The sequence below is a fragment of the Stegodyphus dumicola genome, chromosome 4 (genome assembly GCF_044657685.1).
Source record: "Stegodyphus dumicola isolate Sdum_Otavi_A_Nest chromosome 4, ASM4465768v1".
Classification (NCBI taxonomy): domain Eukaryota; kingdom Metazoa; phylum Arthropoda; class Arachnida; order Araneae; family Eresidae; genus Stegodyphus; species Stegodyphus dumicola.
In genome coordinates this window covers 242,852,648-242,874,495 of record NC_140771.1, presented here as the reverse complement: position 1 = coordinate 242,874,495, position 21,848 = coordinate 242,852,648, and the positions used below count along the sequence as shown (strand labels likewise).

At 32.1% G+C, this 21,848-nt stretch overlaps 1 protein-coding gene across 6 annotated transcripts in view; it reads left to right on the top strand.

The window, feature by feature from the left end:
* Positions 1 to 21,848, top strand: part of LOC118203257 (enoyl-CoA hydratase domain-containing protein 3, mitochondrial) — a 54,152-nt gene that overhangs the window by 26,465 nt on the left and 5,839 nt on the right. For all 6 annotated transcript variants that reach the window (XM_085816151.1, XM_085816150.1, XM_085816149.1 and 3 more), the window contains exons 6-8: positions 9,694 to 9,803; positions 9,914 to 9,972; positions 10,072 to 10,178. In XM_085816151.1, coding sequence (XP_085672277.1) covers positions 9,694 to 9,803; positions 9,914 to 9,972; positions 10,072 to 10,178 — 276 coding nt within the window. The remainder of the gene's footprint in view (positions 1 to 9,693; positions 9,804 to 9,913; positions 9,973 to 10,071; positions 10,179 to 21,848) is intronic.

Genomic DNA, 21,848 nt, shown 5'->3' with positions numbered 1-21,848 from the left:
TTAAGAATATGGTGAAAATTCTCAATCAGCTACTGTGATGACTTCATGGTTTAATAAGGCACCATTTAGCAAGACGAAACAAACATTTATTAAATATATAATTCAAAGCATAATATAATAGTTACTCAGAGCAGTACGTCGCTCCTACCGCATAGTACAATCTACTACCTTCCTCTTCCGAGGCTAACATGCAACTCCTAATAAATACATTAACCCTTCTCGAAGAAGAGCTACCTGCGCCAAGCATGCTCTGTTGATCGCCAAACAGTCGCCAGATATCACACCCCCGTCGTAAGATTGTTGTTGATATTATTTACAAATCAATCAGCAATCTGGAAACTAAAATCTAGCAACTGTTTGCGATCAACGTGAAAAAGAAAAAAAACTACATATACTTTTATACATTATAATATGATATATTTTCAGTCCAAGATATTTACAAAATTTGTTACATCTGATTTTTATGCATCTGGAAATTTGCCATAGCTCTATAAAAAAAAAAAAAATTAAGTCTATACAAAATTGGATGGGAAAAATTCCTTCATTATAAATCAGGTTTGTTGTAACTTGGTTTGACTCCATATATGTGATATAATAAAGAGATTTGTGAACAATTTTCAGCTGTCATTTCTTCAGTTATAATTTCCTATAGCCAACTGTTAGGAAGTTCTGTTTACTTGACAATTTCTCCTCAATGTCATTCTATGGGCTGAGACGAAACCATAGAAACCAAAATGCTAAGTGAAAAGGAAATGATATCATTATGCATTACCATAAAAAATAAAAATTCAGGAAAATTCCACCAATGCAAAGATAATGGTTACTTTCATTTACAAGTCTGATGGCACAGTATACCTCAAAAGCAGACTGTTAATGCAGAGTACTATTGTTCATTTTTGGAAATTAATCCTAATTTTCAAATCTCAATTACTATAGACATACCTCAATTTACTACATAAACATAGATAACACATTTTTATATATAAACATAGATAAATCATTTTTAACTTCACTTGTTCCGAACCTTATTATTATTGTAACAATTTATCAATTCTTAATTCAAAGAAACCAAGTTGATATTTTCTTTTATAAACATGTTAAAATATACCCTAGTATTATTCCAATGATGACAGTAAAATTATTAAGTTTCTTATATATATATAAAATTATATTCTTAGCATTCCTTTTAATTAATGATGCTGCAGCATGATTTAAATCCTTGGGAGACAAATATCTAAATTTACCACTTACCTCGAATATTTGTTATCCAATAATTTCTCTATCTATTTCAAATTACATAAACATCTTATTTGCACAAAATTGTAAAATGATTATGAAAAGCAAAGAAAACTATCTAATTATTAACTATACAAAATGTTCGTGAAGATGAACAGTAAATTAATGTTCAAAGTTCACAAGTGGGAAGTCTGGATAATGCATCCGCGTTTGACAGTTTTTTTCCAGGGCAATGTTCTATTTCGAGATTATATTTCTGCAAAGCTATGGCCCATCGTTGTAATTTGGACGATTGCGGAGCATTTCTCACTATAAAGGCTAGAGGATTATGATCAGTCACAATTTTCACCGATGAACCAAATATCCAAGGTTCAAACTTCTTCAATGCCCATACTATAGCATAAGCTTCTCGCTCTATAGTCGGCCAGCTCTGTTGAGGTTTCGATAATTTCTTGCTCGCGTAGCAGATGGGAAACTGCTTCTCTCCCCTTTGCTGTGACAAACATGCACCTATTCCGATTTGGGATGCATCAGAATGAATGACAAACGGATCTTGCAGTGTTGGGGTGATCAGCTCCGTTGACATCGCTAATCGTTCCTTCAGTTGTTGAAATGTTGACTCATGAATTTCTTTCCATTCGAGTATTTCCGGTTGTTTATTTTTCGTGAGTTCTGTGAGTGGGTAGGTGATCTCTGCATACCCTGGGATATAATCGCGATAATAATTACATAGTCCTAACAGACTTTTAAGATCTCTTTTCGTTTTCGGCGTTTCCAGCTTCTTGATTGCCTCTATTTTCTCGGGATCTGGTTGATGTTTTCCTGATCCAATGATGTGTCCTAAATATTTAATTTGAGGTTTTGCAAACGAACATTTCTTCGAATTGATAGTAAATCCAAGTGACTCTAGTTTGGTAAAAACTTTATCCAGATGTCGGAGATGAGTGTCGAAATCCGTGGAAAATATAGCTATGTCATCAATATAGGCTCTTGAAAATTGTTGAAATTCTTTCAGCGCGTTATTCATTACTCTCTGAAAAGTTGCTGCTGCGTTCCTTAATCCAAAGGGTAGCACTTTAAACTGATATTGACCTCGATGAGTTTTGAACGATGTGTACTCTTTACTTTGTTCCTCCATGGGAATTGCCCAATATCCTTTCAGCAAATCTAAAGTTGTTATGACGTTGGCTCTTCCTATACTGTACATTAAATCAATGGCATTTTGCATAGGAAAGTCATCTGGCTTCGTCACTGCATTCAAAGCTCGATAATCTAAGCACAATCTGATATCTCCATTTTTTTTGCTTACACAAACTACTGGAGGAGCTATTTCTGCATTACTTTCTTCTATTAGTCCCGATTTCAATAATTCTTCTACTTCTTCATCGACCTTGGGTTTCAATGCTTCAGGAATCCTATAAATGTAAGGTTTCTTCCTCTCCATATTGGGTATTAATCTAATTTTATGAGCTTCAACTTTAGCTATTTTCAGCTTTCCGGTGAATAGTGCTCGGTGTTTGTTGATAAGAGCTATCAGTTTTCTTCTCTGCTGCGGATTCAAATTTTCTAAATTCAGATTTGCATCTATTTTAAAATCTTCCAGGGGGTCGAGAGATCTTTTCCTGGTAAAGTTATAATTTCTCCAAATTCTTCTTCATTTTCAAATATCACTCCAACTGCATTGACACTAGCTTGGAATTTTCTAATTTTATTTGCATGAACATGTTTGATCTTTCCATCAGGTAGTTTTACTTTATAGGAATGAGGTGGGCAATGATTCACGATTTCTTCTGGACCAGTCCATCGTGCATAGAGTTTGTTATTTGAATCTGGTATGAGTAAATAAACTTGTTCTCCGATTTTGAAATTTTTTGGTATTGATCTCCGATTAAAGTACTCAGCATATTTTTGTTGTTTATCACTTGCAATTAAATTGGCTTGTTCGGCTGCTTGTTCTAACCTTATTTTTAAAAGTTGTAAGTAATCCACTGCCGATTCACTTAGATTAGGTGGTATAGGTATTTCTCCTGACCATGAAGACTTCAGTACTGCTAAAGGACCTCTTGGTTGTCTTCCATACATCAGCTGAAATGGTGAGACACCCGTGGTGCAGTTTGGTACTTCTCTGTATGCAAAGAGCAGGTATGGGATGTGCTTATCCCAATTCGAAGGATCAGTTCTTATGACATGATGTAACATTTGCTTGAAGGACTTGTTCCATCTTTCTACTAATCCATTTGAAGCACTGTAAGCATGTGTAGAGAACCTAGGGTGAGAACCTAGTCTTTTCTGAAATTCTTTAGTTAATTTTGAAACGAAGTTACTTCCGTTGTCACTAGCTATTGTATTAGGGATTCCTGTTCTCATGAAAATCTCCAAAAGCGCGTCGCAAGTGGCTTTTGCTGTCAAGCTTCTCAGTGGAATGGCTTCTGGCCATCGGGAATGTTGATCTACCAGACATAACACATATTTATGTTTCCTAGCAGAGGAAGGTTCAATAGGTCCAATAATGTCGATGTTAACTGTTTCGAAAGGTAATCCTGGCCTTCTGACCGGTGTGAAGGGAATCTTGTCAGATCGCTTTTCTGGACTTTTCAGCTGACAATCTTTGCATGTTTTACAAAAGGTTTCAACATCTTGTGCTAATCCAGGCCAGTAAAATGAATATCGTATTCGCTCCTTTGTTTTTCTTATCCCAAGATGTGCACCGAAAATGGAACTATGTGCTAATTCCAACACTTGTGCTCTTCTACTAAGTGGAAGCACTAACTGAAAAACATTCTGTCCTAATATTTTTTCTTGGTGATGTAAAAGATGATCAATAAATAAATAATTTCCTTTTTTTTCTATTGCTAGCTTCCATGCTTCTCTCAGCGAGGGACAGTTAACTTGCTCTTCGCGTAGGCGTTCAGCAGACGATAAGTCTGTGTTTACATAAACACTTGCCTTCTTCCCTTCCTCCTCTTCGTTTTTCTCCTCCATAAGCATTAGCGGGGGGGAATCGACGCTGTCGTTTGACTGTGCATTGGCGAATAAAGTTTGTAAGTTTTCGCTTCCGTAATTATTTCTTTCTGCGTTTGGTTCTTCTGCCGCAGGATTAATCAACAGTTCGTATATTTCTGGAGTTATTAGGCAAGGCACATTTAGCTTATCAGTCACTGCAATTAATGTATCCACAAAATTAAATATATTGCTTCCATGATCTTTATGGTAAATAGGTACACGGCAAACTTTTGCTTCAATTGGTTGTCCGAAAGCAGGTGTTAGCAATATTTTACCTCCTTCTCTCTCCTCTAAATTTGGAATGAGCGATGAATGTACGATCGTTATCTGCGTTCCAGAGTCTACGATAGCTTCGATTTTCTCAGAGTTAATAAAAATATCTACTTTTTGCAGTGGTTGAACGATGCGTTCTGCGAATTCAGATCGTAGATGGGATGAGTCTACTTTAGCTACGATGGCTTCTTCTTTTGATGTTCTGTTTGAATTTTTTTGAGTTTTGGAATCATCCTTTCCCTTCTTATTTACTGCAGTTTCGTTCTTTCTTCTTTTGTCTGGACAATCTCTCGTGATGTGTTGATAATTTCCACAAATATAACATTCTTTTCTTCTCGCGTGAAATCTTTCGTGTTTTGGATATTCTTTTCTCATGGGTGGTGGAATATATTTGTCGTGTGCACATGTTGTATCCAGGAATCTCGGTGATCGCTTAATTCCATTTCGAACTTCGTCGAAAGATTTTCCTTTGGCCGTGAAATAAATATCACATTCTGTAGCTAATTCTTGAGACTTCAGCCATTTATTTCCTTGGCGTATTGCGACGTGTGCAGCTGTTTCTTCATCTAATGCTTGGAATAATTTATCGGAAATAATTAACTCCTTGAGTGTTTCGAAATCCTTTACTTCTCTTGACTTGCAGTAATAGTCCCATGTAGCTGTTAGTCTTGAAGCGAACTGGATATGCGTTTCGCCGGAATAACGTTTAGTTTTTCTGAAGTTTTCTAAACAGGTTTGAGGAGTAGGTTGATATTCCTTCAGAACAAGAGTTTTCACTTTTTCGTAATTTTGCAGATCTTCCTCCTTTATATAAACAAGAACATTTGAAGCTTTTTCTCCAATTAATTTCAATAATATTTCTGATTTGTATTCTTCAGGAACCTTCTTGTGCTTAAATGCTCTTTCGATAGAATCGAAAAATATATTCCATTCTTCTGCTCTCTTCGGTACTGGTATAGTCAGTGTTTCTACTCCTTTGATCAGCTTGTCCAGGGAAATTTCGGTTTCTCGTTCTGTGTTTTGGATTAAAGGTGTTGGACTTCTACTTCCTTCATTTTGAGTTGCTCGAATCTTCGCTAGTTCTATTTCGTGTTCTCTTTCTGTTCTTATTCTTTCTTCTTCCATTTGCATTCTTTCCATTTCTTCTTTTCTTTTTCTATTCTCCACTGTAGTAATCAGAATTTCTTTCACGAAATCAGCATCTTCGATGTATTCCTTGCTATTCTGGAGTTTGTGTTTCAGTTCTACCAGCTTCAAATCTGGGGATGCTTCTTCGCCAATTTCCAATAGAACTGTTACTAAATCCTCTTTCTTTGCGTTTTTGAACATTTTCTTCTATTTTCCTTTAGAATCAAGCCTTTCAAACTCTCGATTAAATAATTCTCACGTTTTTACTCTCTTTTGCAAATGAACACTTCTTTCGTTAGTTAGGCTTAACTTTACGCCTCTTCCGTTTTCAACGCTCTAAGCTTCTAACCTCTCTGGTTTTCTCGATCGAGAGCGTGTTGTGATGACTTCATGGTTTAATAAGGCACCATTTAGCAAGATGAAACAAACATTTATTAAATATATAATTCAAAGCATAATATAATAGTTACTCAGAGCAGTACGTCGCTTCTACCGCATAGTACAATCTACTACCTTCCTCTTCCGAGGCTAACATGCAACTCCTAATAAATACATTAACCCTTCTCGAAGAAGAGCTACCTGCGCCAAGCATGCTCTGTTGATCGCCAAACAGTCGCCAGATATCACAGCTACAGAATGTACGTGTATGAATATATGTATTTAATAATTGGATGATTGATTGGATATAGAAGCTACAGATGATAGAAGCTACAGAATGTACTTGTATGAATATATGCATTTAATAATTTGATGATTGATTGGAACAAGTGTAATTCAAATTGCATATCTTGGTCAGTAAGGCTGAAGACTTAGTTGGAATTAAAGGCTTTAGTTACTATATTGACTAAAATTATCAGTTAGCTATTTCAACTAATTGAGCAAATCTGTTAATTAAGGTTAAGCAATAAGTGTTAACCTAACTTTTACCTGTAAATGCACATCCATTTTTAGCTGAAGGCCAGAGAAAAAGGTTGTTATTATTGGATGATCTAGTTGCTCTAATGCTTCAAAGGAAAATCACTGAAATTTAGTAAGGAGATGAGGTCATACCTTTCCTGCAGTTAATATTAATTTGGATATAAGTGTTTTGCCAGAATATACATTTGTAAGAAATTGTCAATGGATCTTAACTCTTCCCAATCAATCATTTTCTTGAGTGTATGCTACTTGAACATCGTCTTTTGTACTTGACACTGAAATAGCTTCTATCCTAGATAAAGCATTCAAAGGGTATTTTAATTATATAATTCTGTTGATATATTTAGATTTAAAAATTTAGTTATATGCTATGAGTGCTACTATTGATTAACATCAGAGAAAATTTGAGGAAAATAATTTTAAAATCTAGGAGTAAATTCAGAAAAAAATTTAACTTTTGCTTCTTTTGACCTTAAATTTGAATGAAATAAAATATCCAAAACTCGAGATTTTTTACACTGCAATAAAATGGTAAATCTGCTTAATATTTCATTTTTCAAATACAGTGAAAAGAAAATGTCTAAATTTAATTTCATTTTAAAATTTGTTATAAGTATTTTAGACCTGTAACTCATTTTAAATGATGCATTTTGATGATTAAAAAATGCAATTATTTTTAAATCAAACTGATTTCATAGCCATTCAAATAGTTTGTCTGTAGTCAAACACTTTTTTTTTCTCCCTATGTTATTTTAAGAATGGAATTAAAATATCCGAGATCAAACACTTTTTTTTTCTCCCTATGTTATTTTAAGAATGGAATTAAAATATCCGAGATCAAACACTTTTTTTTTCTCCCTATGTTATTTTAAGAATGGAATTAAAATATCCGAGATTGGATAAATTAAAGAGTGCAGTAAAAGATTTTGACTTAAGAAGAATAAACTTCACGTTACCTTCTTTCAAGTTGCTTTTCATTCAATATTTTAGTGGATATATTCAGATGCAAAATAAATACATGTTTGATTTTATTGTTTTACGCGTATTGGAAAAATGCATTAACATTGATCATAGTTTTGATTTCGTTAATTACTTAAATACTTTTAAAAATGAACTTAAATACTGATATATTAATACTCTGTTGTCCTCATTGTCAACATATTATCAGAAACTTGGTTTGCAAGTAGGAGTGCCTGTATATGCATGTGTTAAGAATTTTAATGTTTTCTAGGAAATACTCCTTATTATTGAACCATTTTTATTCTATGGTTAATTGCTGGTCTTTTTACACAAGCTCATTATTCTCTTTGTTTTTATCCTTCTACTGTTTTCTTTGCTTTCAGAATAGGAACAATGATGGGAGGAGTAAAACAGTAAATCATGATTCTCAATGTGACTTTTAAATTAAAATTTTAAAATAAAGTGCCTGACGTGTACTCAGTGTATATTGATTTTAGCTGCAGTTTTCATTTATCTACTTTTTAGATGAAGAGCAAAAAATGACAGTAATACTTTTACTGAATTAATTCATCTTCAGAAATGAGACTGTGATATTTTGGATAAATTAGAATATACTAATTCAGAAGTCAAACAACAAAAATCAGCGTTAATTTGCAAAATTTTCACAGGACTAGTTTCGATGGTTTTACCGAACCATCATCTTCAGCTGCAAAACCGCAAATGAACAAGATAGGAAATAATGCTTAGATAAGATAAGAAAGCCTGGACAAGAATAAGCAAGTGGCGCCATCTGTTGGCGAAACATCTGTTGGCGAAAAAAATTAACGCTGATTTTTGTTGTTTGACTTCTGAATTAGTATTTATTCGGCGTGTTATTGTGTCTTAATTAAATTAGAATATGCTAATGAAAAACCAGAATGTAATGCTAATTACATTCTGATTTTTCAATTATGTAATTCTAAAGACAGTCTTTTATAAATAATGAACTCTAATGAGAATTTTAATATTAAAAGTGGAGGTAAATAGCTTCAATGAAAAAAATGACTAGCTTTAAAAGCTCATGCATTAGGTATTTTAGGCATAGTGAAATGAAATTTTAATACAACATGAAACACTATTGAAGAACTTTTCAAAATTCTTAGTAATTTAGATAATTGTGAAGTTTATTAATTTAAAGAAAAATTGTATTATAGTTGATTATTTGAAACAATTTTTGATTTAATACAGATTTTTACACTATTTTACACTTGATAGAAAAATATTAATAATTTTTAATAGAGTGTTATTATTTGTTTATTTTAATTACTCTATTTATACCAAACTACATGTTAGATATTTAAAATTATAACTTAAATGCCAGTATTTATTTTTAAATATTTGTTTTTCTATGGCCTATTGTTGCTTAATTTTGTAATTACATTGTTTTTGCTCACTGCCTCGCTGATTTTTACAAAGTCTCTAGAAGATTTAACCATTTGAATATATGTGTATATACTTATTTACCATTAAAAAAACTTGACTGCTTGGTTCTGCATCAGTGTTAGACATTTCTAATATATTTTTATAAGTAAGAGTTAGTTTAATTAGTTAACTGTCTCTTCTTATTACATTTTAAATAGTATTGATCCTTTCTTTTTTCTTAGAATATTTTCAATATCTCCTCTCATCATCTGGAAGAGACAGGTTAAGTAGAAGCTATAAAAAATGAACATCTTGTAATTACCTGTTTACTTTATGAGCTTTATGTAATATAGGAACAGCGTGATGATATATATCTAACAACCTAGAGTACTCATTTAAGTAGTTAAGCACACTTTCCAAAAATCTTCAAAAAAACTTTCTTTTGCTAGAAGTTTTTTGGTTACTGTACTGCTGAATGGACAGCCTGTGCAAAACAAATATGTGGAATTAAATAAATATTTGTTTTTTTTTTGGGGGGGGGGGAGCTTAATTTTCATCAGAAAAAATAATTTTATAAGAATGCTTTTGTATTAAAAAAATTTATGCTATGAGCATGTGTGTATTTAAATTTTTTTTTTTTTTTTTTACATCAGTATGCTAGTGTGAAAGTTATTCATCTACTATTTAACAATTAATAAACATTTAAAAATTCTTTGTTATTTAAAATCTTTTCTAGGAAATGTTTACTTTTTTTTTTTTTTTTTTTTCTTTCAGAGCTTCAGTTGGGCTTTTTTGTTCAACACCTGGTGTAGCTGTATCCCGAAATGTTCCACTTAAAATTGCTTCATATATGCTACTTACTGGAAATAATTTAAATGCACAAGGTAACTGAATAGTTTAAGGAAATAAAACTGAAATTATATTTTGTTTGTTAGATGTGAATATTAATCAGATTACGGTAGAACAGCTACATGACTTTAATTCTAATTTTTAGAAGCGGTGCAGTCTGGTCTAGTAAGTAAAGTTGTTAGTCCAGAGCACCTTGAGCAAGAGGTATTCCTTTAAAAAAAGTCTTTTTAGTTTTGTTTTCTGAATATTTTTATTGAATTTATTAATGAATTTTATTATTATTATTATTATTATTATTTCAAGGTGGAGCATGCTATCCAATCAATTTTATCTAAAAGTCGAAGTGTTCTTGCCTTGGGAAAGAAATTTTTCTATGAACAACATGATAAGAACATTGAAGAGGCTTATAGGTATGTTATATTTAAATCTAATATTTTTCATTAAAAAAATATCCAAACTTCAATGTCTGTCAGTAGCTGAATGGTTGAAACATTCGATTACTACAGTCAAAAGTCTTTAATCCAGACTCGTCGAGACTTCGGCGATTCCGGATTATAGATCATCAGTTTAAATCTGGTAAGATGGCATGCAGAAATTATAAAATTAAAAATATGAAACCGTAATTTATGAAATAAAGAGCAATTATGATCTAAAGGGTATCAAAATTTACAAAAAAAGCTTAATTTTTGTTTACTTTATTAAACATTTCTTTTAACGCGCGCATGTGTAAAGCATACATTACGCATAGTTGAAATTAGAAAATTGCAACCAGAAAACTATTTGATGTGTATTCGTGATATTTATAATGACAAGGAATTTGATTTAAATCATATCAAAGAGAGTACATCCAGATGAAATACTACATTTAGTAAGGAATTATAAGCCGAATAAAAAAAACAACATCTGCCCTGAAGATAAGGATAGTGCTGACAGATCAACTTCCAGTTCATTGCTTGTGCGCCGTGACTCCCCCCCCCCCCCCGCTGAGCAACGTGAAATTGATAAACAGATTTCCGAATGGTTAGAGAAACAAAGGATATGCCTTTATCCATTTTTTGCAGCAATTCCACTTTTTGTTTGATGGACATCGAAACATGCTTTCGCTTTGTAGATCCTTTGGCAGCCCCAGAATCGGAAATTCTTTTTCACATAATCGAAAGTTCAAGCTTAGTTTTATAAAATTGCTCTAGCAGTCTGCAAAAAATAATAAGCCGGATCCAATTAAAAGATTAAGGAACTATGCAATCTGCAACATTAACTGAAATAGATAATTAGATAATTTTAGCTTAGCTTATACCGTCCATTATACATTAAACGTGCATGCATAAACGTATTATGCGCATGCATCGAAAGTTTGTAGCTTTGAGGTCCGGATTATAGATCAGTCCGGATTATGGACGTCCGGATTAAAGACTTTTGACTGTATATTCTGCTCTTTGATGATTTGGTTTTCAATGTCAAAGTTTCTTCCATGACGAGTTTCATGATATTTTCTACGTATGAAGTCTGCAGTATTGAGTTTCTCAGAGAACATTGTCCATATGTAAAAATCTTGAAAACAAAGATCGATAGAGGAACACAACAATCTATATATTCATTGTGAAAGCTATATGATTGTTATACAGAAGTTTCCAAGTAATAGTTACAAAAGCTGCAGACAGGTGATGCTGTACGCTGGTGCCTTGGATTTTGAATGGAAACATGTCTGTGCTGTTCTTCAGTACTTTCTGCTTGCTAGAATGCTTCAAACCAGTCTTTGCTGCAATTCTTCAGATGGATTTCCTTGGATTTTGCGAAGTAATTCCAGAAACAGTCGTGACATTTTCAAGAATAACTGCAGTTTGCCTGCAACCAAAACTCCCTACCAGATCATTGACCATGCTGCCTCTCTGTGTGGCATTTAGCTAAGAACTTGTGAATAGTTTTCATATCTGATCCTTTGGGAACATTCTGTCAGGTTTGGTTTGGTTTAGGTGATTACAGAAAAGCCATAAGGGCTATCTGCATAAGGGGACTGATGCCTTCCTAGAGGACTTAGCTTCCAAACTGAGGGAAACTGTCTCGTATACACATTACACCTAAGGAAAACCATGAAAATGTCCACTGTTGGGCACAGTCGGGTTTGAAAACTATGTGCCATTGCCATTGGACTGTGATCTAACCTCTGGTATTCTAATACCAGAAATATATGTTGTTCAATGGAATGCATGATTTCAGCCTGTTCCTTCATTACAACAACCTTCTTTTCCTGTTTCTAGATCAGAACTGATTGCCCTTACAGCTTTTGGAGCACTACTTGCATGCACTACAGATTCCGATTGCAACGCCATTTGTTTACAGCTTTTGTAACCAGTATTTGGAAGCTTAAGTATAATAGTCTTAGAACTTTCACAAGAAATATATCGCTTTTTGTATTCCTCTATCAATCTTTGTTTTTGAGATTCTGGGGGAATTTTGAAATCAGGCAGTCCTTTGGTATAGTATGACCCTGTATGAATTGGTATATTGAAATGCATAATCTAATCAACTTTTATCTCCAAAGGAGGGAGGTTAAAATTTCATGCAAGTTGATTTTAAGACCCAATAATATTTTTAGAATTTAATGCTTTTACATACGTTGTTCTCTATTATTTCAAGAATGTTTAGAAATGATTTCTGCTGGTTACTATTTGTACAGTTCTGGATTTAGTGCTGTATATTAGACTATGTCCCAGATTGAAAAGTTTCAAGATTTTTAAATGAATTCCTGAATTTTTAAATGAGTTGAAGAAGAATTATTAATTCCCAGCATAGGGAAAAGGTATTGAAACTTAAGTAATGTTTTTACTAGGTCTAGGTATTCTTTACTTCTGTCAAGTAATTTTCAACTACAGTGGGCAAAATTTGATAAAGAGTTTTCAGTGAACAACTGAAAATTAAGGTCTCCACAGCATGTTTTTTACAATAGTGTCTGTCTAAATATGACTTTTTTTTTGTTGTTGTTGTTTGTTTGTTCACAATAACTCTTGCATAAAAATTTTTGAAAATTTCTATTTTCCATATTTTAAGCTTTCTGGATTTTTATAAAAAGTCGATTAGGTTTTAAACCCATAACAGTTTTTAGTGAAAAACCATATTAAAATATAATCCAAAACTTTTCAGGTTTAGTATTTCATAATTTTATATCAAAATAACATATTGGTTTTGGGCTAAAATTGATAAATTGGAAGTAGTACATTACTTGAAGCTCTGAATAGATTAAAAAAAAAAAAAAAAAATGTTGTTAGGATATAATCCAAAACTTCTCAAAATTTGGTATTTAAAACTTATACAATGATATATAATGCATGCACAATCATGATTAAGAATAAAATTTTAGATTTGGACTATATATGATAAACCAGAAATGTTAACAAATTTTCGTGGAAAAATATAGAATTACTATATTAAAGAATTTCATCTAAAATAATGCAGCACATATTAAGCCTATTTATAATATATCTAGACATGATATTAACCCTTTGAGTACTGAATTATTTGAAGATTTTTATGCCCATGGGACGGATTTAATTTGTTGCTATATGGATTAATATGTAAAAGTAATAAATTTTATTTGGAATATACTTATATTGGTGATATAAATATATTTTTGAGAAAACATTTTAGTTAGAAAATATAAATAAATATATAAATGAAACAAAATAGAAATATTTATATAAAACAAGAACCAACTTAAAGCACTGATTCCAGCTATTTCTTGAAATTGTTTTATATCAACAAGATTTTCTTTTTCTTCCCAAATCCATTGTTCTTGCAATTGTTGGATAGAAGATTCACTATCACTTGATAAAAGCCGTGTGCATTTTTGATGCACTGGTATTACTTCATTATCATCACTATCACTTTCCAATTCATTCTTGTTTACATCATTTTCACTATCCAATTCACTGTTATCATACAGCTGTAATTCTACTTCATTGAAACTATCATTTTTCACAGTATAATGAATTTTTTATTTTAGACATCTTAGGATAGCGTGTCAAGAAAACAGGGGTAATAATAAAAATAAGTAGAATTAACCGTATTTGCAACTGTAAGATGTCATAAACAAATGCCAGGCAAATGTTTGTGATCTACGTCCACTGCCGGGGTGTTGCAAACATCAATGCCTGCTTCTTAAATTCAGATGACCAGTCAGACTCGTCCACCGTAACTTCACCCGAGCAAGCAGATGACAAGTCTCACTTGTCAAATGTACCCAAAAGATTAATATACGTAAAGTAAGCAAGAAGAGAATGATTTTTACAACAGGGTTCCATTTGAAGAACTTCAAAACTCTTTTCATGCAGGCATAGGAAAAATGCTTTTGTTATCTCGTACTCTAGTGAGGATGGTGGGGCCTAAGGCCAAGTAGCAAATTTGAAAACATTTGTTGCTTTACTTCTGCTCCTGAAATGCATGATAGTCACCACTGAGCTGTAGTTTCAAAAACTAACAAGCATTGTGTAAACATTTTTTTTAAATATATTTTCCTGAGTGGCAACAAAAGAGTTTTTTGAACAGTTATGTTTCTTTGAAGTGTGCATAGTCATTTTGTATTTTCAGTTGTATCGTCTCTAGGATTTAACAACATATTGCCTTAATGTACGTTAAGCCTAAACTGAATGCGGAAGCTCGCCAAAACTGAAGGTAGGAAGGTACGTGCATTTATAAACTGTTTTTGTTAAAGTATTAAACGGAAAGAACTTAAGTGGAATTATTATATTATTATTTGAAAATTGAAGTCTTAAAATGGCTTATTTGGCAAGGGGCAAGAAATGTGACTTAACTTGCTTTGGAACTTGATGTAGATGTCCCTTCTGATATTAAAATTGTAGGCTTAAGGGATATGATTTTGAATAGTTAGAACTATAATGAAGAATTTACTAAACAAATGCTAGATAGAATTATAAATGATCGTTTAGACAGGGAAAAGTTTGAAATTTTAGAAAAGCAAAGAACATTTGAACTCGAAAAGGAAAAGATGGAAATTTTAGAAAAGCAAAACATTTGAACTCAAAAAGGAAAAAATTAAAATTTTAGAAAAAGATAAGCAAAAAACATTTGAACTTGAAAAATTGAAAATAGAAACGAAAACCAGAAGTAGTTATGTAAATAATTCTGTTCCTTCTAATGTTAGTAAAAGTAATTTTTGTGATATGAGTAAATTAATGCATAAGTATGATTTGAATGAAGGTATATAAGTTTTTATTTAGTCTTATTTGAGAGATAGGCACGGCGTATTGGGTTAGAAGAAGAAAATTGGGTTTCTCAGCTGTTGGGTCTGTTGTCTTATGAAATAACTCAATTAATTACCCCTGAATCAGAAGAAAAAGCTAACGACTATAAGCAAGTTAAAACAACTGCTATTGAGAAAAATTTAAGTTAATCCCTGGACAGTTTTGGCAAAAGTTCATTGATCATATTAAAACACTACGCAACATGTGGAGGGACTTTACGTTTGAATTAAAAAATTATTTTGAAGAGTGGCTTGCTGGATTAAATGTAACAGATTTTTGACTCTTTAAAACAGCTTATTATTACAGATCAATTAAAGAAAATGGTCCCTGCTGCTATACAAGATCATTTCACTAATGAATCGTCTAAATTCATTAATCCTGAAGAGTTGGCTGAAAAACTAGATGAATATGAAAATATTTGGACAGGAATAAAAGTACTTCAAGTAGAAAATAAAACCTTTAGGCATACTAAATTTGGTTCTAAGCCTAAATTTGGTTCTATATTTTTTGACGGACCCTATAATCAGTATTCAAGATCCAAAAATGTTAACGGTTCTATACAGAAAGGTGGCAATTTCAAAGTGGGTTTTAAAAACTGTTTTGATAATAAATATAATTTGAGAGGCAAATTTTATAAAATAGACAATAGGAAAAGGGAATATAGTTCTGGTATCTCCAATGAAAAGGGTTAGCCGAAATGCTTCAATTGTGATGATTATGGACATATAGCGATGGATTGTCCTCAACCTAAAAAAGAAATTATTTGCAGAAAATGTAATGAAAAGGGTCATACTTTTAAAAAGTGTACATCTAAGAGTTCAGACTTGACAAATGTTAAAAATAATTTATCCATGAACCAGAATTCAGGTGTCTTTCAACAGTATATTTAAAGTATGCTCGCATGAATAATGGAGAAGAAATTACTGCAATCATAGATACAGGTTATAGTTCGTGTCTATTGAAACAGTCTGTGGCTAGGAAACTGAATCTTGTTATAAAATCTGATGTATAGGAATTGTTTGGCTTTGGAAACCAGAGTAAACCAGCCAGTAGAACATTGGGAAATGTAAATGTTTAATTTAGAGATTGATAATGTGTAAGAAAAGGACATTACAGTTCTAATTGTAGGAGATGAACGCAACTCTGCAACTTGTTAGTTGGTCGAACATGGATTGATTTACCACATATCGCATACACCAAGATAGGTAATACCTTGCACATACGCTATGCTAATGATTGTCCATTCTCACAGTTGCAAAATTACTCCATGAATTAAACTGAAGGCTTCCCAAGAAACTGAAATCAAAAGTAATATGGTTAATTTCATGAAAATTAAAACTGATGAAATAAATAACGGTTATGTTGTAATAAGTGGATCGGAAGATGAGTTAAGCTCATTATTGGAAGTAATACAGGGAGAAACAGTGATACCAGTCACTAACTACAGTGATCGAAAATTAATTTTGAAAGGGAATCAATGTATCGGTAGAGCGGAAGTAGCAGAGTTGAATCAAGTCTAGATCAGAAAACTGAAAATTCAAATCAAAAGGAAATAATGATAATAAATAAAATTAAGAAGTTTAAGAGACCAATTACTTTAGAAGAAATTACAGTTAATAACAGTATTATGCCAGAGAGAAAACAAGAAGTTTTATATTTGATAAATGAGTATCGAGATTGTTTTGCATTAAATATGGAGGAATGAGGGTGTACAAACTTAACAAAAATGGATACTAAAGAAATTGAAGTCGTATAAAACCAATGCCGAGGAGAGTGCTTCTATAGAGAAGATAATAAATGAATGGAAGAAATAAGGAGTTATTACTGAAACAAGATCTCCGTATGCTAGTCGAGTTTTACTCATAAGGAAAAGGACAGGTCAACTACGATTAGTGGTAGATTATAGAAAGTTGAATTAGTAAACTGTTAAAGATAAATTTCCACTCCCTAGGATAGATAATCTTCTTGAATGTCTTAGGGAGTGTAAAGTTTTCACTACATTGGACTTAGCTCATGGATATTTACAGATTCCTTTAACTGAAGAAGCGAAACGGAAAACAGCTTTCATCACTCCAGATGATACTGGTCAATTTGAAAGTATGATCTTTGGGTTAGCTAACGCTCCTGCAGAATTTCAGAGACTTATGAATCAAGTTTTAAGTCCATTGCTTTATAAAGAAGTGTGTATTTGGATGACATATTAATTCCGACTAAATCGTGGGGAAAATGATAGAAAAACTTCGAAAAGTGTTTGATAGATTGAGAGAAGAAAAGCTGATATTGAAGCTTACAAAATACGAATTTGGAAAAGATGAAGTTGAGTATTTGGGATTTCTAATAAAATCGAATAGTATGCAACCTGGACCAAGAAAAGTACGAGCCATATTAAACTTTCCTAAAGCAACCAATGAATATGATGTTAAACAATTTTTAGGTCTTACAAGTTTCTTTAGAAGGTTTGTACCAAAATATACAGAGAAAGCTGAGCCATTAACGAGATTGACGAGGAAGGATGAAACATTTTGTTGGAATGAAGATCAGCAAGAAGCATTGAGTAGTTTAAAAGATCATTTAACTAATGAACCAGTACTAGCATTATATAATCCAAAAGCAGAGACTGAAGTGCACACAGACATGAGTAGCAAAGGGCTGGCAGGAATGCTGTTGCAGAAAGGTGAAGATAAAAAGTGGCATTTAGTTTATTGTGTAAAAAAATGAACAACAGAAAAGAATTATCATTCAAGCAAATTAGAATTAATGGCAATAGTTTGGACTTTGACACAACTTCGACAATTTTTAATTGGAATCCAATTTACGGTAATTACAGACTGTCAAGCTTTAGTTGATTTAAATGCAAAGAAAATTTCAAATCCTCAGATAGCGAGGTGGAGTAATCTGATCCAGGAATACAGTCTTGAAATAAAGCACAGACAAGGTAAAAAAAATGAGTCATGGATGCATTGAGCTGATCGCCAGTTGATCAGCCAGAAGAAATTTTAGACTCTATAATTAAAAACAACTTGGAAGTTTGTTTAACACTAACGGTAGATGAACAAATTCTTGTGATTCAGATCTAGAATTACACATATTAATGGACATTTTAACGAAAAAGATAAATGATTGAACGAATGCAGAGAAATATGTAACTGAAAATTACATCTTGAAGAATGATCGATTGTTTCGTAAGGTAAAAGATCAGGAAAAGGAGAAATTGTTATATATCATATCTAAGTGGATGAGAAAAGATATAGTAGTAAAATTTCACAATCTTTCAGAACATTTTTCTGCAAATAGAACTGTTGCCAAAATCCAGGAGTCGTACTGGTTTAAAAGAATGAAACAATATGTTATGTGTCACATTTCGATGTGTTTCGAATGCGTAGTAAATAAAGTACCTAGTGGTAAGAAACAAGGTGTACTGCATCTAATTAATCCTGGTAGAAGACCTTTTGCAATCATACATATAGACTATTTAGGACCATTCGTAAAAAGTTCAAGAGGAAATACAGAATTAATTGTAATAATTGATAATTTTACAAGATTTACACGCTTATATCCTATGAAAAGTACTGCAACCAGGTATGTGTTAGTCGCATTGAAGAGTTTTGTACAAATGATATGTAAGATAAAAAATATGAAAGCAAACTTCTAAACTTAATTCACTATAACTTCCATTATTTTCTATTTCATTTGAGAACTTCCTCTATCTGTCCTAAAAATAACGCTTAAGTCTAAATTGCGTCATTCAAATTAATCATGCGATCTTACTTAACCCATAATGCAGATCCCTCTCGACCAATCACCAAATTGCAAACTGAAACTTTTCTCTTCGCATGCTTCCATCTTTCATAACTACGCACTTCAGCTTTTGCTCTCTACTGTGCTAAGATGTAATTTCGCTGGCTTGCTTTCTATCCCAACAATATCAAAAATGTAAATCTTCTGTGGAAAGGCACGACTAGAGTGCCAAGTGATTGTGGCCACAAATATCAATTGGAAATAAAAATAGAATTAAAACTGCCTCGAATGCCAAGTTCTTTAAATACTACGCAATCAAAATTCTTCTTCAATATGGATCTAAGCACGCATCGACATTGCTCCGGCTTTTTCTTGTGATTTTATTATTACAATTAAGCCGGTAGGATAGTTTCCTGCAGCCTGAAACCTCAATGGAAAATTTAATTCAGCTCTTCAAATCATCGTTTTGTGATAAATCCAAGATAATGTGAAAGAAGTGAATCATTGAATTTGTTTTTTCAGTGTTTAAAAAATAACAGATCATTCTTCTGCTGTGGTGTTTTGCAAGTGCTTCAAAAAAATAATTACGCGTAATGTTTACAGATTGAAAGTAATCTCTCTATAAATTGAGAAGTTCGAATGCCTAGTGAAAAGGAAATCATCAGTGAATTACCCTTTAGGGATTCAGCATTACAGTGGGTTCAAGGTCGATCGGAGTTACTGTTTGCAAGTATGTGCGACAGAAAATTATTTGCACTTCCACTTTTTCAACAGCTCAAAAATTATTACATTCGTGTGAACCTAGCTTAGGAACTAAATTATTTAATGTGCTGCGAATTCTATAGTTTTCATTTCAACATTGGTTAAAATTTCTGCAATTTGCTTTGAGAAAATCTGAAATTCTTGTTCATTAATTTTTCTAATTTTTCATAATTATGTGTGAGAAAATTAAGTAACAAATTTTAAGCTATTTAAATTATTCATAGGGAAGGATATTAAGATAAGTTTTTATGTTCTTGAAATTTTGTTGAGAATTTTGAATATGAATTTTATAATTATTCTAAAAATGAAATAGAAAATAATGGAAGTTATAGTGAATTAAGTTTAGAAGTTTGCTTTCATATTTTTTATCTTACATATATATATATATTATGCCTAAATAGGCATTTATTTAATGTTTTGTGCATTACCCTTATTTATTAAATACCGTTCTCTTCACACTTAAACCATAAAATTGAGTTCAACAGCAATATCGAAAAATAATTTTTAAATGCGCATATCTTTAGAATTTCCTATACACAGTCTCCTGTGCTGAAGATAAAAATATTTATTTTTTCGTACGGTGTTGCCATGACTCGCTTTGAAATTGTTGAGTTTGTTAATAAAAAATTCACTGAAGTTTTACAAAATATGAACTAAATAATAAAACAAATTCCAAATTTGGGCTTTCAGATGCCCATATTTGTTGGAAGGTTACATTATTCAAAATTTGATGGCTCTAGGTACCCCTTGTTTTATCACAGTGCAAGAAACATACATACATTTATGCAGATTCTTCATTATTTAATTTCGTTATATATGATACAGGGCTCTAATATTTGGTGGCAGCAATTTGAATAGTGAACCGATATTTATATTGAATCGGCACAAAATACCAAACTGAAATTAATAGTCCCTCTGGGCAGATTGCCCCTTTGAACTAATTATAATACTTATTCAGGAAATTTATTTGATTCTTTGTTGGTATCAAATAATCACTTGCTTAGATAGTGAACTTTGAAATTGAATTGCTACTATACAGACTTGCAGCAAAATATTTTCAGTCTGCTTTCATATAGTACTGTGACTTTATGTCGGTAGAATCCATTGCCTTAAAGTTTCTTTTAAATTATTTGTATCAACTTTAGTTAGCTGTATAACTTACAACTGGAGTTTGCCTTGCTACCACGTAATGAATGTAGAAAGCAAGTGTCCAAAGTGAAGAAAGTAACCACAATAAAGCTATAAAATTGTTGCACATGTACAATAATTTTTGTTTGCCTCAAATACATTTTTTAACGTCTAAAAACATCAACAAAAAGTGCAAGTATTAATTTATGACAGAAAATCTTTTTTCTTCTTTCTATAATAATAATACAGGTTTGTTCAATACAGTACAAAGTCTGTAATCCGGATGTCCATTATCCGGAATGATCTATAATCCGGACTTCAAATCCACAAACTTATGCTCGTAATGCATTTACATATGCGTGTTTGATGCGTGCATCTGCTGTTCATGTACGTAAAGCCAGTAAAGCATTTATACATGCGTGCTTCTGATAGTGAAGAAAGTGACGTAGAGGTTATTGAAAACGAAAAAATTTCGATTGACAAGTTAGTCGGTATTCTCGACATGGCAATTACAGGATTTGGACAGTGGAACTTTGTAACTGAACAAGAAATTATGTCTGTTTCTAGAAGAGAGAATTAAAGAGAAAGTATTAGCACAAAATACTAAGCAACTTACATTAAAAGAAATGTTTAATAAAGTGAACAAATAAATATTAAGCCTTTTTTTTTTTTTTTTTTTTTTTGTAAATTTTGATATTCTTTAGATCATAATTGCTCTGTATTTCATAAATTACGGTTTCATATTTTTTATTGTATAATTTCTGTATGCCATCTTACCAGATTTAAATTGATGATCTAAAATCCGGAATCGCCGAAGTCCCGACGAGTCCGGATCACGGACTTTGTACTGTATTATTTTTATATGCATTAAAATAATGACATTTCATGAAATGACAAATAAATTTGATCTGTTTTTCATGGAATGGTTAAACTTAATTATTATCATATCCGATTTGTCTTTGTCTGAAATAAAATCATATTATTGTAATCACAAAGCACGTGCATTTGTGTTAAGAATTTGATGAATAAAGGTTTATTTTCTTCTTCTTCTGTGCTGGTATTATTCACACCTGTGCAAGAATTTGCCAGGTTTCCTAGTAATATCATTTTAACCTTATAGTAGCGAAGAGGACAAGATCTTACACTCTTATTAGTTGGTAGAATATATAGTGTTTAGAAGTGCTTATGTGTCTG